Raw genomic sequence first — 17275 nt, forward strand, 5'->3', positions numbered from 1 at the left:
TAACTAAGCAAGCAAGATGATTTTACAGGAAATTATGGTATAATATGGGAGGGGACATACCCCTTGATCACAAAATGTGATTTGCTGGGATCACCAAACATGCATCTTTTGTGCACCAATCTGAAGATCGGATGCCAATAAATCACAAGGGACCTCTGATTTGATGACCCATATTAGTATATGAAATCTTACTATTTACACCTTCAGAGATTTAATTCTTTGTGTAAGCACATTTATTATCTTGTGGACCTTTTGGCTAAGAAGTACATTTATAATTTATATTCTCTCCATCTTTATGAGTTCCTATATAAATGGTCACCATGAAACCACCTTCTTCACCATGGTTGAAGCGTTTACTTTCTATAGGAGATCATGTTTATGGCATTTCATCAATCTCTTGGAAGCAATAAATTTGGTGATACATGAAACGTCGTAAACATGATCTTTTGGTAGGAAACACTTCTTAGGTTTGGTGAAGATCTTATGATGATCCAACTCGATAATTTCACCTTCTTGATCACTATGGTTGATGATAAGGTCCCATAAAACCATTTTTTGGGGCCATAATTACATAAGAATTATCAACACCTAATTGCTATTTGTCCCAAATAAATATAAATTATATTAATTTGTCAAATTATTTAAACTAATAGATTTTCTTATTATTTGTAGGTAAAAATGGTAAAATTCGGAGGCAAATATTTTTGTAACAGTTTTTGTTACAATATACAAGTCAAGAGGGAGCATCCAACCAAATCTCGGAGCAAATAGTCCCCAAGTCACCACACGGCGGTAGACCCCTAGTGCTTTGTGGTAATCTCGAGGATTTATGCCTCGAGATTAAAACTAAACATTTTAGACGCTTTGGCTGTTATAACTGAAGGTCCTTTTCAAATCAACTCAAGCAAAAATCCGATCTAATAACCCGAATTAAAAAAACTATAAATTGAAGGGTTGTCCTTAAAGGAAGGGGTCCCTCTTCTTCTTCCTAATTTTTCTGTATTTTATTTTTTTTTTTTTTTTTTTGAGAGAGAATTCTTGTAGTAGTGAGAACATCAAGAGTTATTTATTCATCTTTCTTATTTAATTTTCCTCTGCAACTTTCTTGTAAGATCATAGAACTTGGAATCAAAGTGCAACATAGAAGTTTCTAATCCTCTTTTCCACCAATATTTTACTTGTTTTACTATTGTTGCAACTTACTCCTCATAATGATCGGCTAGACTCTCCTTAGAAAGGTTAATGACGTCGGAGCGAGCTCATCTCAATATTGCTATTTTAATTCTATTATCCCTTCTTTAATTGTGTCTTTGTGATGCTCTTATGGTGAGATCATCTAAATTATATCTAATATTCTAACTTTGGTGATTTATGCTTAGATGAGTTCAAGCTTAATCATGCTTTGTGATGAATTTGAAATACAAATTAGATAATCTTCTTTAAGTTCAGGATTCATATTTATATTTTCTAGTTACGTTAAAGAAATAATCAATTTATCTTCCAATCCACGAACAATGATTTGTTACATGGATTGAGTTAAAATTAGAATTACTCAACAATATGATGACTTATAAAGGTTGATTTGATCTTTCTAAGCTTTTTTACATTGTTTTCAATCCCTATTTTTGTTTCAATTTCATTTTATTTCTTAGTTGCAATTTTATATCATGTTTTAAAGAATCTATTTTCAAATTCTGTTTTGGTTTCAATTCGAAGAAAAAGTTAAATCACGATTGTTCCTGTGAAACGAATCTTACTTACCAAAGTTTCTTATCATTTTTGTTCAATTTCACATCTGCAATCAACAACTACAATTCATTGATCAGTTGATGAATGTCATAAACAATTATCTTTTTTAAGGAAAAGTTTCTTAAGGTTTGGTAAAGATCTTACAACAAATCAATTCGATCGTTTCAAAATAGTGCATGGAATCTAATAATAAGAAGACCACTAAAAAGAAAAAGTAGAAGAATCATAAGCAATAATCTCTCTTAAGTACCTGGTCTCTATTTTTATTTTATTTTTTTAATGGACAGCTTAGTTTCCTATTTCAATATTTATTTATTTTTTATATTCTTTAGCTAGTTTTCTAATCCATAAAGGAAACCACCTTAGGAGAAGAACAATTTCCAATCCCAATCAGAGTCAAGAACAAATGAAGATCAATCATTGGAAGAGGAATCAAAAAACAATATCAAAACGTTGGCCTGCGTCAAAGAATGGGATAAATGGAAGATTAAATCTAAATTTGTATCAAGACCCAAAAAGAGGTAAATCAAGGAAGGAAAAAAGTTATGGTCCTATGATCCTATCAAGGCCCCTCAAATGGCTCAAAATTGAGAGCAAGAAGATGAACGTTTATATGCTGTTTTAGAGCGTTGGGTCAAGTGCAGATTTTGATTTCGTTTAATGTTGTTTAAACTAGTATAGTTTGATCTTTATGGATTTTTGATGTTTTATTTTTTAATCTAATTTGTGTTTTTTTAGGGGAATGCCCCTATCTGTCTATAATTCCTTTGCTTGCTTAGCCAAAAAAAAAAAAGTTTGTAAATATGTGCATCTTTTTTAAGGAAATCTCTTATCCTTCTTTAATATACTCATATTGAGAAGTCTACTTATTTAGAGAAACTCAATTTTGTATCAAAGCATCCATCACGGAAGTGGTACGTTGTCACTGTCATTAACAACATGAAACCATCCTTATCTACTTTTCCTCAATTTTTCTCGGCACTCATTAGCTTTAAACATAGAAGATGACTCTACGGTGGAAAGGATTCTTAACCTACAGAATCACGTGCTTTTGTAGCTCAAAAACAATGAAAAGATAACAGGGATAGCAACATTGGTATGAAAAATAATACTAGCTATGTGTCATGACGACGAGGGTTAATCAAGTCACTTATACCAGGACAAATATGGCTAAAATTTGGCATACAAGCGTCAAATTCAACACAATTTAAGTCATCTTCTATGCTTCTTTTGTTCTTTCTAAATTTTTTCCCTACATCAGTGAAGCCTATCAAGCAAGTCATCTCCCAAGGAATTGGACAACATTAATATTTCTTCGTTATATATCTTATAAATTGTCTGGCTATTGATGCACTACATAATCTTGTGCTGATTCATCCACTGTCGGTTCAAAATGTGGAAGATCAATTTATTTGGTGCATTACTAAAAGAGTGCATGTGGGAGTCCCTAAGGCCAGCTTGGTTAATATATGTGGATTGGAAAATGTCATTTGGAATCAGATGAGGGTTCCTTGTCATTCCTTCATAGCCTGGATGGCATTTAATAAATAGCTTCTTGCAATAGATAATCTGCGGAAGAAAGAAGTGTTTTGACATAAAGATGTGTCTTGTGTTGGCATCTATCCTCACGTTAACGACCATATTTTTGTAGATGCCCATATGTCAATACTAGCCAGATTTGGAATTCATCTGGTTTGAGGAAGCTGAGTTGATAAGAAATCTTCTTTTTCCTAGTAAGTCTGTCCAAGATTTATTGTGTGGAATTTTCTATTACTACCTATCATATATGGCTACATGAGCGAAATAGATGAATCTTTGGAAACAATCAGTCCCACAAATTAGTGTCGTTGAAATTCATCCCGGAGGATGTTTGAGGCATATTTGATCGGGGCTGCTATCAAAGATGATATTTCAGGTAGAAACGAGTTTTTCTTTGTAAAATGGGGATGCCAAGAGTAGTTTTTTTCAAACCCCATCCAACTCTTATCTTTTGGAAATATTCTTATTCAATTGTAAAATTACCATTAATCCATGAGTAGATCATCAAGGAAAAAAAACATTGGACTTTAGGTGCTAGGATAAAATAATTATTAAGTCGAATAACTGAGATCATTTATCAGGTCGATTCATCGTATATGTTCACCAAAAGGTGTGCCCACTTGCCAAGTTTATTAAAGTTTGTCACTGTTGGTGACATGGCCTTGGTTCAAAACCCGCCTTCACCTGCTAATTATTGATCAATAATCTAGCATGCCCAGGAATGGGCTATTCAACCTTGGATTGTGGATTCAAACATCAACACGCGCGAAGGCCAAGTTTTCACTAACACCTCAAGTTTCCTTTCTAAGCCATCAGCATTTGAAATCTACATTGGGATACTATGAGAGATTTAGGACTATTTGGTTAATAAAAAAAAGATATGTAGATCTTTTTATGTAAATACATTTATTATCCTCCCATGCTTATGAGTGCCTATATAAATGGTCACTAGGAAACCACCTTCTTCACCAAATAGTTGATGTGTTAACTTACTATAAAGAGATCTTGTTTATGAAGTTTCATCGATCTCTTGGAAGAGGAAAAAAAAAAAACCCAACTATCAATGATAGGTGATGCCATAAAAAATGAACTTTTTGTCGGAAAAGTTTCTTAGGTTTGCTTCTATTGTTCTCACTTCCTCGAACAAGATTTAGTCATCTTACCATTTTTAAACAGTGTGTGGAATTAATCACTATAAATCGATCGTGTTCATTGCACTTCATCTATTTTGTAAGTGAAGACGAGATGGATGAAATGCCATGAACAACGATCTATTTGTAGGAATGATTTATCCTAATTCTTTTCAGCTATCATGTCTATTTCACTATGTGATGAGAAATCATTGCAAATGGGTCCTTGTAGGATTATTTTCAATTGATCAAATCTTGATGATAGACAGAGATGGAGCTGAGTATAGATGAGCATATATGGATTCTTTGTGAAAAATTGTAATAATTTATAGGAAACATCAATTACTATAAACTCTCAATTAAATCTTCTTTTATCTTCCATTTATTCTTTGTTTAGGAACTCCAATGGCATTGTTGCATTTCAACACAGAGCAAAGCTAGCAAGATCGTTGGGTTATGAACAGGTTGTTGCCGAAGGTGATTCTAAAGACTTTTCAAGTTCTCAAATTATGGGGAAACATCATCGCATGGAATCTCTATCTTTTGCTGGAAGAGACTCAAAATGATGAATTTGTTGGAAAAAGCTAATGTTTCATTTTGGTTTCCGTTTTATTCGTTAAGTTACTTAACCGCACCCACCATCCAAGGCAATAGCATGTCTGTCCAAATGTACAAGCTCGGATACTTAGATCCAGTGATGTACATGTGATGTAAAACAGCTAAGAAATATTAAATCAAGAAAACTAATTACAAGCTTTATGTTATTTGACTATGTCTACGTCCCCAGATGAGAAAGTTCCACTTCATTTTAAGACTAATTACAAGCATTAGTAACTGTAAGTTTCCCAATCCGAAACCAACTCTATTGCCCTCCCTACACCCAAATTTCCAAAGACCGAATGGCTTTTCCTCATATCTCTAACATTCATGATTGTTAATTATATGCCTGGTCGCAATGAATCCACTCTCCTGCACATTGAAGAGTGTTCTTGCTATAAGTAGATCATGTTCTATTTTAATTACTTATTTCTAATTATTAAAAAAAAAATTGATTTGTTATTAGTATACATCTGATATTCAATTACTAGTAGAAAAAGAATTGCAATATGTTTTTAAGTACATTTATTATTTCTCCATGATGCTCATGAGTGCCAACATTAATGGTAACTAGTAGTAATGTGTGATGAAATGACAGAGACAATGAGCACTTAATAGGAAAAGTTTCTCAGGTTTGATTCTAGAGTCCCCATTATCATTATCTGAGAGGAAAATTTCATCTAATTGTTATCAATAGTGTAGAGGGTAAAATTGGTAATTAATCAGGACCCTACACGTGTCCTGATCCAGACGTAAATCAGGACAGGTTAGAAGAGAACTTGACTAGAGTAAATGGTACCCAGGTCAGATCAGCAGGTCAATCCAGTCTGCTCTGACAGTAAGGCAGAGGAAAGTTGATAAACATGCGTAGACCTTGGACTATTTCAGCCTTTTAAAGGATAAATCCCAAGAATCCAAGAGCGCAAAGCAAAGTATTCCTAATTCTGTTGAGTTTCCTTTTGGATAAGAGATTCCCCAAAATCAGATCCCGAGTTTGAAGGAATCTAGATGGGATTCCTATTCTAGGGGAAACCTTATAAGAAGGGGAGAGATTGAAGGAAGAGGTGTTCTTCCTTCAGAAAACTTGAGAATCTACCTATCTTTTCTAATAATCTAACTTGAGTGTTGGAGGATTCTTGGCAGGTACCACATCTTGAGAATCTACCTATCTTTTCTGATAATCTAACTTGGGTGTTGGAGGATTCTTGGCAGGTACCACATCGGTGCCATCAGACAACAGAGGGAGCATTCAGTGGAGCTGCAAAGCAGAATCGATAAAATAACCCAGAATCTCCTCTACAGATCGATATTGAAACCTTAAGATTTATGACATCTATTCCTCACATTTGATCATTCTGACTCTTATGTTAGATCTTGAGATGGCATAAATTATTACATGCTTCTCAAAGTATACTCGGAAATATCTTGCCAAAAGCTATTTCATTTTAAAATTTTCAACGAAACAAATCTACTTGTGGAGGCAATTTTGAAAATTCAGGCAACATAAAGGATGGTTGCCTTTCTTCTTTATGTTACCACACCAAGTCTAAAACAATATTATACATGTCCAAATGAAGTACAAAAGTGCCTTGGTGTTTAAAATGTCATGCATAAGAGTTCTGTTGGAGATGAATATAGAAATATCGATACAAAGGAAAACCTCTCTTTATCATTATATATAAGAGCTCTGGTGGAGATACATATAGAAATATTGATACAGTGGATATCTATCTTTTACAATAATGACCTTGGTTTGTAATTTCCTGTCCTGTGAGAAATCCTGACTAGAAAGGTCAAATGGCCCCATGAATATGATAACCTCCCAAGGGTTTACTTTGGGTACCAAAAAAATAAAAATAAAAATGAAGGTTAAACAACGCTAATATCACACGCTTCCTCCCTCCCATCTCCAAAGCTCAAGAAATGGGCAGTGTTCTAGTCTTCAGGAATCGATCATCTGTTGACACGTGTAACAATGTAACGTCCTTTTTCAAGATCATAGATTGTCTTCAATTGAGGTCTACGCCACTTCGCTACTGACCAAGCTGTAAATATCAAAATAGCAGAGACACCACATAATGACAACAATGTGGACGAGTTATAACCGAATATGTAGACAATCCAATCAGGTTGTTCTCTGTCCGAATCAGTTGTACTCTGCAAGATGAAAGCTCCTAAGGCCCAATCAAGTGGTATATCCCCCACCTGATTTGCAAATCCAATCCTGTTCAACAATAATTCCAGTAGGACTTCAAAAGCTCATCACAAGCTACATTTAAGTATTATGAGGATTGCAATATAGATCAGTCTAAGTCACTTCGAGAGTAATACCTTTTATCATCCAAAGCAATTCCCAGACTGTCATGAAGTAGAGCTACAATATATGCTGAAGAGAAGCAATACCGCAACAAATCTTCATCGTCAAGAGAGTGGTATTTCATTTTCAACTTTGACCAATCTTCTTCACAAAATTGTTGGCCAGCAGACATCAGATCAGAAAGAAATGCAGTTGGAGTCAGCCCAAAGAACTGTTCCAACAGGGGAAGAAATCTTAAAAACATCAGAGATGGTCAATTAATAAATTCCTGAATTTATCCAAAAAAAATCTTGTATTGAAGTCTAGAGTGGAAAATTAGAACAAGAACTACAACCTTTGATGTGTAGAAGAAATTCTCAGTAGCCAAGAACTTCCCTTGCAATTCAGGTATGAAAGTTGAACCTATGCGGCACTGCTGATAAGAGCATTTCTCTGCATATCAAACAGAAGAGATCAGTTATTTTTTACTAAATTTTAACAAAATTCTCTGGTTTGCAAGCAGACTGACAGCATTGCAACCTGTTCCTTTATGTAACAGCGTCAGTGCAGCATGTCTACACTCTGTGAAGTTACCACCGGAATGGAGAGTTGGAAGGCTGGGTGAATATCCTTTAGGAGTACAAGGGTCTACATTTAATTCATCTCGAATAGATTCTGATGCTGCAATAAGGGAAAATTGGTTAAGAATTTCTGAATGTAAAAGCCACACACAAAAAAAAAAAAATGACAATAAAATACAATATGTTTGAAGATAAATACTTATTCCATCTAGTAAAAAATTATAATGATTGAAATAAATAATAGAACAGGAAAAAAGATGTCGGGAGCCTTCACCTCTGGAAAACATTAATCTTTGCTTTATCATTATATGCACAATGTAAAGAAAAAAAAGGGCGTAACCACTCACACGATTTAAGGTGTCTCGAAATAAGCAAGTCCTGTAATGAATCGTACGCAACATTCTGTAAAAAATGGATAATTTATGAACTCCTATGACCATATTTGAGTGCCTAATTAAACAGAGGAAAGAAAATGATAGCAAGAACTAAAAAAGAAAATTGTTGATGCATTACTTCAGACACATACCTCAAAGTAAAAGATTTATTGGAAGCACTTGACATATTAGTAGAATATAAACACATACTATAAACCGATAAAAATAAAAATAAAAACAAAAAGATATTAAATGGATTTAAAGAGAACCACAATAGCAGACAAAGTTACTCTGCCATGCTAATTATACAAGCAAAAAAAAAAAAATTGGTGTGATTCTAATCATGGTAATAAATGGATTTAAAGAGAACCACAATAGCAGACAAAGTTACTATGCCATGCTAATTATACGAGCAAAAAAAATTGGTGAGATTCTAATCATGATTAACTCACAAGTGCTAATTTTTCAAGGCTAAATGACTCATAAACCATAAGGTCATGACATGTACGTGATTATGTGACCTGTCCAAGGTATTACCATGCCACACATGTAGAGGGGCAGGTAGGATTTACTCGTGACTTTAACTTGTTAAAACCCAATTGAAAAAAAAAATTTAAAAATCTAATTTTGTGGCATCCGTACTAGTTTACATGCCCACTGAACTTGAAAGAAAATTTCTAGCAAGAAGTCATGACTATAATTTGATAGAGATTCTAGCAAGTGGATACTACATTACATTTTTTCCCCTCATATGTTTCTGCATGCATTTACTAAGTTGTCATTTTCATATTTGAGGTAGCATATCATTATTTTTTTACAACTAGCTTCTATGTAGTGAAGGTTGAAGGTTCTAAAAGGATAACAGAGGCCGAACATCAAGGTCTGGTACTTGAATGCTTTACATCCTTGTTAATCCCCCCCACCAAAAAAAAAAACGAATGTAATAATAATAATAATAATAATAAATAAAATAAAATAAAAACCAATCCTACATTTACATCTAAAGTATGATTTCCAAAAGAAAATTTTTCTTTTGGTAATTCTAGTAGTTTTGGTGCTAATATTCTAATTAAAAAGCGACCCGAACGAAAATATTAAGAAATCTTAACCAAAATACCTCATTAACAAGTTATACAAACAGAAAAACATAGTGGAAGAAAGTTAGAATAACCATGCAGACAACATAAGATATTGCAAACCAAGCAATAAGCAAACATCGTATGGAACATTTTGAATACACAAGAAGAGTAAAAAGGGTATTCAAGATAAAAAAATAAAAAATGTACAAGTCCCACTATGTAAATTAATAAGTTTGACGTAAAAAATCACCTGACCAAAATCAAGCAAGCTGTGGCTATAGAGGTTGTAAGTGAACTTTCCGAACTTAAGTGTGCGTGCAAACGCAGGCGGAAGCAGCTCACTTGAAACAAATGTCACCTGGAATTAGAGCACCATCCATTTAAAACAGAGATTTCATATCACATGCCTCTACTTTAATTGTACAAAGCATGCACAACTACCTTCCAGCAAGGCAGCAACACTAGAACTGGATAAAGTTGGGATGAAATACATTATCACGAGTAATCCTGTAAAAGTAAAGAAAAGGAAACTAAACCTGAGCAGATGCCCCACCAAGTTCAATTATCCCAGTAGTTTGTTGAGGATCACCTCCAAGAGTGCCAAGGGCGTAGTTTGCCGCAGCCCAAGCAAAAATTCCTTCATCAGAGCCTATAACAATCATGTCATCTAATAGTAAGCTTCTAGATTATGGACAGAAGTCTGAAAACAGATTACAAATACAGCAATGGGAGGATGAAGAATCTTTTTTTTTTCCGATAAATAGAATTTTATTGAGAGCTAAGATGTAGAATCTTGAGAAATTTTTCAAGATAAGAAGTAGTAGTTATTTTAACTAGGGGAAGGCACGCAACACACCTGTTGTTTAAGTTATAGCATTCCTTAGTTTAATGATATGATTAATAGATTTTGAAAAAAAAGAAAAATTACATGCATGGATTTAGAAATCTAATTTCAAAAGAAAGAAAGTTTAGCCGATCGAAAAGGAACTCAAATCTTAAGATGTGTCTAAATTCCTACATGAGCCTATAAAGATCGTGCCATCTAATATTCAGCTTCTAGCATGGACTAGTCTGAAAATAGATTACAAATGCAGCAATGGTACAATGAAGAATTTTGAGCAAATTGTTAAGTTGCAAAGTAGTAGTATTCTGAATAGGGGAGAAGCACATGATGCACGTGTTGCTTAAGTCGTGGCATTGTTCGGTTTAATTATCTTAAGGTAGGCCTAAGCCCCTCCCATGGATACCCACCCCAAAAAGTAGATTGTTAAGCAGACCCACAATTCAAGCCATCCAACAAACATCCATCTCACCCATCAAAAAAAAGAAAAAAACAAGCATCAATCTAGATCTGAGTAAGCATGAAACTCTCTCTCATTTGACAGGCCTCACAAGATGATTTAGCACATCAATCAGGATCCGTACAAATTAGAGATGCCGTTTGGGTTTAAAATACATCTAATAATCTTTCACATATCACGTTAAAACCAAATTAGAAAACCATGTTAGTATGTTACAATACAAAACCAATGCCCATCACTAATGACAAGAGTGAGGAACAGGTGCAGTTTGAAATCTATACCAATACACCAATCGAAGATGCGGAATGAGAGAATTTTTGCTTATTACAATGGTTCTGCCTTTTAAAACATAAATTAAAAGATTTATTTATTTTTTCTTTAATTAGTGAGTAAGGAGAAAGTTAATTGCATTTGGCACATTTAGAGGATTGGGTTTCTTCAAATTAACCCTTCTCTTCTCTTCTACTTTACGTTTCTTTAGTCCATTTTAAAAGTAGAATTCTCATATATTCAACTTTAAGGTGATTTTGAATCAACAAAAAAAAAAAAATTACGATGAAAGTAGCGAAAAGAATTCTGTTACCAGTGATGACAGAAGCCCAATCATCCCGAAACTTGAAACCCGAAGACCTCAGAACGACCCTACATGACTCCAAGATCCGATTTTGAACTCTCATACTTAATCTCCGCAAACCCGCAGTCGCCATAAGCCTAATTTCAGTCTCTACCCAATAATCCTTAGTAATTCTTCCCTTCCCAAACTCCAAAAGCTCCAACAAAGACCTTCCAGCACTTTCTGGATCCCCAGAAAATGAAGAAAGACCTGGATTTACTTTCATCGACGCCATTCCCTCCTTCCCAAAGTCAAAAACTGGCTTACCTCTCTCATCGATCGAGAACTCGAACACATGAATCCGAGTCCCTGTACTACCACCATCAATAATAATCCCAAATTTTCTCCTTAAAGATACAGAATTACGAGAACCTCTTGGGATCACAAAGAGATAACAGAATAGAGCAAGAATCACTGTGATGATGACGAAAATCGAGAGATTTCTTCTGGTTTGTTTCCAATTTGATGAAGAAATTCGAGAGGAAATGTTGGTGGATCGAAGGGCGTTGGGTCGAAGTTGGAGTTTAATTGAATCCATCTTTGGGTGGAGATCAAGTGCGGGAGTGCGGGCAATCGTTCTTCGCATCAAAACCCCAGATCTAAGAGATGGAAGTGAGGGATTAGGGTCTACGAGAATCTAGGGTTTTCGAAAATGGTGGCGACCGTACATGGAGAGAGAGGCTGTCGAGGAATCTTCGCTCTCTCTCCCTCTTCTCGCCACTCCTCAAGAGTCAAGAGGAGATACTTTCCTTTTGTTTTCTATGCTTTTGAAAGGAAAATGAGAACCTATGTTATCAGTTTGGCACACCAACTTTTGCTTTTAACACATCATTAAATGAAATTAAGGGCAAATTACCATTTAGTGTGTTGAATAGGACAAAACTCCGAATCCCATACATTATTCATTCTAAGAAAATTTTATTGGCACACCAAGAAATCCTAAGGCCCCTAATTTTAGGAGCACATCTTAAAATTAAAAAATTAAAAAATTATTGTGATTACTTCATGTCTAAGGGCACCCCGGCACTCCTCTCATCTTCCAACGAGTTCTACAACTCAGGCAACTCCATAAAATTCGATGACGATCGAAGAGAGAGAAGGAGGAGGAGGAAGAGGAGAAAATCAGATAGAGAGAGAAGAAGAAGAGATCAGAGAAGGGACGATTGTTTTGCGTAGCCATGTATTGGTTCGCTAGAGGACATAGAGTCGTCGAAGAAGACACACGAACCAAGAGTTCCCTTAAAAATAATTTTTTTAATTTCTTTCTAAAATTTGACCCACTCTTAAAGTTTGGTGGCATGTCAATAAAATTTTCCTTCATTTTAATTCTCAAAATATGTTTTCAAGCAAGTTCATTAGTGGTATTCTAATTTAAAGTGATGATCTCATTGATAATTACCAGTGTCTGGTTGTTAAAAAATAAGGATATTTGTCTTTAAATTTATCAGCAAGATTGTCACTTGACATTAGAATACCGAACTCACTTAAAAACATATTTAGAGAATTAAAATGAACAATGTATTGAAATCAGATTTGTTGCCAAAGTTGGGTACGTTTGAAAAAGAAATTTGACTAAACTATTTGAGAGATGTAAATACTCATTCTTTATCTTTTACTAGCGCACCCCATTTTTCTTCAATTGCTTGAGGAAAGTCAATTAACCATGTTCTAGAGTATCATTGATCGAATGTTTTTTACATCTAGAAAGAGAGGACCAAATTTATTTCTTTCTATGAATTTTTTTTCCATAGTTTTATGGAGAATTTTTGAAGGGGGTTCTATTGCCACACCACTTTCTTACCTAGAGTGCTCCAACTAATTTGATTTCACTAGAAAGTAAGGCACATCTTAGGTGTTTTATGTAAAAGTTGGTGTGATTGAAGAGAGAGCGACCTCATTTATTTTCGTCATATATTCTCTTCAAATAAGAGGGAGAGAAATGGATAAGATTTTTTTGTGAAAGATTCATTCATGGTGGATTCTTGAAATCTTTCTTACAAAGTCAATTTTTCATTCAATATTTTTTTTTTTTAATATACGATATTTTAAGGGTGGATCTCCATTTCGAGAACCGAATATGATGAAATTCTAGTTTTAGTATATTGTTCATTTTAATTTTCAAAGCATGCTTTTCGAGTGAATTCGCACTTTTATAAGTTACGAATTCGTTAATTAAATACCAACGATCTTGCCTTATCAACGATCTTACTAGTAATTTATCAACGAATTTGTTGATTATAAAAATGACAAATTTAGGAAAAGCATGTTTTGAAAATTAAAATGAACAGTGTACCAAAATAGAATTTGGACATAAGTTGTGCATGTTATTCATTTGGAGAAATTCTATTGCCACACCAACTTTTACATACAACACACCAATTTTTTTTTTTTTTTATAGAAAATAAAAAAATTTAAGCAGTCGTTTACATATAGATTAAGCAGTTTTTTTTAGAGTTTCTTCTCTTAGACTTTTCAAAGAAGCCAAGAAGATGTCTTTGGTTTCTCAACTTCAGTAGAAAATATATCATTTGATTAATTCTTATGCGAGATTTAAAAAGTTGATGTGTTAGAATTATGGTTTTAAAACTCATTCAACATGAATTATCCTTAACATTGACTTAAAATTACTCAATCTCTCACTTAAATTTTATAAAGTTTATTTCTTTCTTTTTTTTCTTAGGTTACGCAATCACTCAAACAAAAGATTTCACGCTGCGACTGTGTTAAGGACTGCAACTTGATGAATAAAAAAGGGCACTTCATTAAATGAAATTATTAACCAACTAGGGTTTACCAATAATCATTACAAGAGCAAGACCCGTCTTTGAAATGATGGAAGCGGTTTCGATCCCTAACGACAATCTCTCTATCAAAAACCTTTGATATCATCTTCGACGCAGTGTGGCAATCAGTACAAACTCTGAGGTTCTTCGATATTCTAATCGTAGTTCCGGGTGATGTTCTAATAAGACCGAAGGCAATGGCTAACTTCTCACTATGGTGAGACACCGAAGCTTCCTTATCGTCTTCCTCTGCATCTAATCTTGCCTCTGCTGTGTTAGCCACATAACCTGCCGACTTAATTCGCTTCATCATGTTCTCAATTGCAGCATAAATCTCATTCGATTGAGGATGAGCACTATCTTCGGCAAAAAACTCATGAATCGCCCCATCAATCTCAATCAAACTACAACCCGGTGTCTTCTTGATTCCTTTCTCCTTCATTCGGCTCCTTACCCTTAATGCATCCTCCCACCTACCTATTGATGCATAGATATTTGACAAAAGTATATGATCCCCACTATGTGTGGGCTCCAATTTAACTAATTGTATCAAAGATTCTTCTCCAATATCAACATTTTTGTGAACCCTACATGAAGCCAACAACGTTCTCCAAACAATGGCGTTAGGTTCCATGGGCATGTTCCTTATGAACTGATGTGCCTCTTCGATCAAACCAGCTCGACCAAGAATATCAACCATGCAACCGTAGTGCTCAATTCTTGGCTCAATACCAAAATCTCTACTCATGCTAACGAAATACCCACGACCTTCCTCTACCAAGCCTGCATGACTACAAGCAGAGAGGACTCCAATGAAAGTCACGTCATTTGGTTCGACATTCTTTTTCCGCATTAGAGAGAAGTAATCAAGAGCCTTTCTTCCTTGCCCATTACTAGCAAGCCCTGTGATTAGCACGGTCCAAGACAAGACATTTTTTGAAGGCATATCCTTGAACACTTCGATTGAATTCTCAATAGAACCACATTTCGCGTAGAAGTCCATTAGAGCGGTCCCAAGGGTAACCGTGAGCTTCATTTTCTTCCTCTTTATATAGAAATGAACCCATTTCCCCGTTTCAAAAGCGCCCAAAACCGCACAAGAAGAGAGAACGCTAACCATCGTAATCTCATTTGCATCCACGTTTGACATTTGCATCTCATGGAATAGATTAAGTGCCTCTCTACACCGACTAGATTGACTATAACCAGAGATCATGGCACTCCATGCAACAACATCTCTTGTGGGCATCTCATTGAACAATTTCCTTGCAGTATCGACCCTACCACATTTTGCATACATATCTATAAGCGACGTAATCAAATTCAAATTCCCCAATAAACCCTTTGCATCTATATACTCACTAATCCATTCCCCTAATTCCAAATTCCCCAATCGCCCACACGCCGTTAGAACACTAATCATGGTGACTTCGTCAAATTCAACATGAGAATCCAACATTTCACGAAATAATTTTACAATCTCCTCCCAGTAAGCACTCTTAGAGTACCCAGCAAACATAGAATTCCAAGTGATGACACCTCTTTCAGACATTTCATCGAACACCCGACGAGCAACTTCAACTTTGCCACAATTACCATATAAATGGATCAAAGTATTCTGAACAAACCCATGAGACCCAAAACCGAATTTGACGATTTGGGCATGAATTTGTTCCCCTTCTTTCAATGCTTGTAATCTAGAACAAGCTTTTAAAATGCAAGGAAAGGTATACTTATTGGGGTTTACCGAATTTTCTCGCATTTGTTTGAATAGCAATATTGCCTTTTCTGGGGATTGTTTCGAGGTGAAACCTCTGATCAAGATGTTATAAGCTGCGGGTTGAGCTTCTTCGATGCCATTAAAGATGGCGAGAGCGTAATCCATGCTTCCAGGGAGAAGAATTGCAGAGGATTCGAGGAGGTTTTCGACAATGGAGGGGTTGATGAAGAGGCCAGTCTTGATGATGTGGGCATGGATTTGATTGAGATCTTTGATTGTTTTGCATTGTTCCAGAATAAGGGTTTTAGGGTTGTTGGGGAATTCGGAGATGGTAGTTGTGACAGTAAGGGTTTTGGAGGGACATAGTGGAAGAGTAAAAGCCATCTCTCTCTCTCTCTCACCCTCTCACTCTCAGTCTCTCTCTTCTAAGTAAGAACAAACTCAAGTCCATGGACTTGGTTTGGACTAGGATTTTGGACATGGTTAATTAAAGTCCGTTTAAGGCCCAGTCCATTAACACCCCTAGCTACTCTGCACTAGGTGGACTTAAATAAATATGAGATCGACTAGTTGCAGATCACCTAATGCTGATTGCACTCCATCACTTAACCATTTTGATACTACTCTACCTTCTTACTTTGGAATGATCGAGCAACAGATTGAATTAGGGGTTAAGTTGATTCATTCTATCAAATAGGAGTGAGTGAAAAGCTCTCTCTCCTGCTCCTATTTTTTTTTTTGGAAGGATGACTTGAAGAAAAAGACTAATGATTTCCCTCTCGGTCCTCTTTTGAATCAAATAAGCATCGTTTTGTGTGAGTCATCCAGAAAGATAGATAAAATAGCCATCACTCCCGTGTTTTCTGTTGATTTTAAGGAAGCAAAAGCCCTAATCCTACTCATTCAATCGGTGCTCACCTTAGTCCCATGTCCATCCTACTCATTCAATCGGTGCTCACCTTAGTCCCATGTCCATCCTTCTCATTGCAGCACCACATATAGGGTGTTGGTAGGGAATTCTTTGTCTCTTTGAATTAAAACCAAATCTTTAGATAATGAAAAGATATCTTCTTGTTGTTGTTTAAGTAATATTTCTTACTTAAGGAAGAGGAGAGAGAGAGAGAGAGAGAATTATTTATTCGAATAATGTTGAAGTGACCTCAAGATTGTACTTCATATCTCACTTTCGTGACATAGAAGTGTGTAGGAACCAAAGAGAGAGATTATTTAGTTGAATACTGCCAAAGTGACCTTAAGATTGTGCCTTATATCTCACTTTCCTAATATGGAAGTGTATAGGAACCATAGATGTTTTTCATTGAGATGTAAGTGAAAAAGTTTATGTGGTTCCTACATACTTCCATGTCAGGAAAGTGAGATATGAGGTACAATTTTGAGGTCACTCCAGCACAACCCTACTTATTTACTATGTAGCTTTTTTTTTTCTGGGTCAGGATCCCTTGACTCCTAAGAATGACTCATGAAAAAAACATATGATCCCAATCATTTAAAT

At 35.2% G+C, this 17275-nt stretch overlaps 1 protein-coding gene and 1 pseudogene across 1 annotated transcript; both read right to left on the reverse strand.

Moving 5' to 3' along the window:
* Window positions 1-6658: 6658 nt before the first annotated feature.
* On the reverse strand, window positions 6659-12008 carry LOC147395008 (GDA1/CD39 nucleoside phosphatase family protein). Its single transcript, XM_086453766.1, has 8 exons — window positions 11230-12008; window positions 9882-9994; window positions 9596-9703; window positions 8240-8294; window positions 7852-7992; window positions 7667-7764; window positions 7347-7543; window positions 6659-7239 (listed from the first exon to the last, which is right to left on the reverse strand). The coding sequence occupies exons 1-8, from the start codon at window positions 11843-11845 to the stop codon at window positions 6969-6971; spliced, it is 1599 nt and encodes a 532-aa protein (XP_086309892.1). The 5' UTR covers window positions 11846-12008; the 3' UTR covers window positions 6659-6968.
* A 1992-nt stretch (window positions 12009-14000) lies between these two features.
* On the reverse strand, window positions 14001-16178 carry LOC147395009 (pentatricopeptide repeat-containing protein At1g08070, chloroplastic pseudogene; annotated as a pseudogene).
* Between the last annotated feature and the right edge of the window lie 1097 nt (window positions 16179-17275).

Source organism: Akebia trifoliata, chromosome 9 (genome assembly GCF_017979445.1).
Source record: "Akebia trifoliata isolate Shusen 1 chromosome 9, ASM1797944v1, whole genome shotgun sequence".
Taxonomy (NCBI): Eukaryota; Viridiplantae; Streptophyta; class Magnoliopsida; order Ranunculales; family Lardizabalaceae; genus Akebia; species Akebia trifoliata.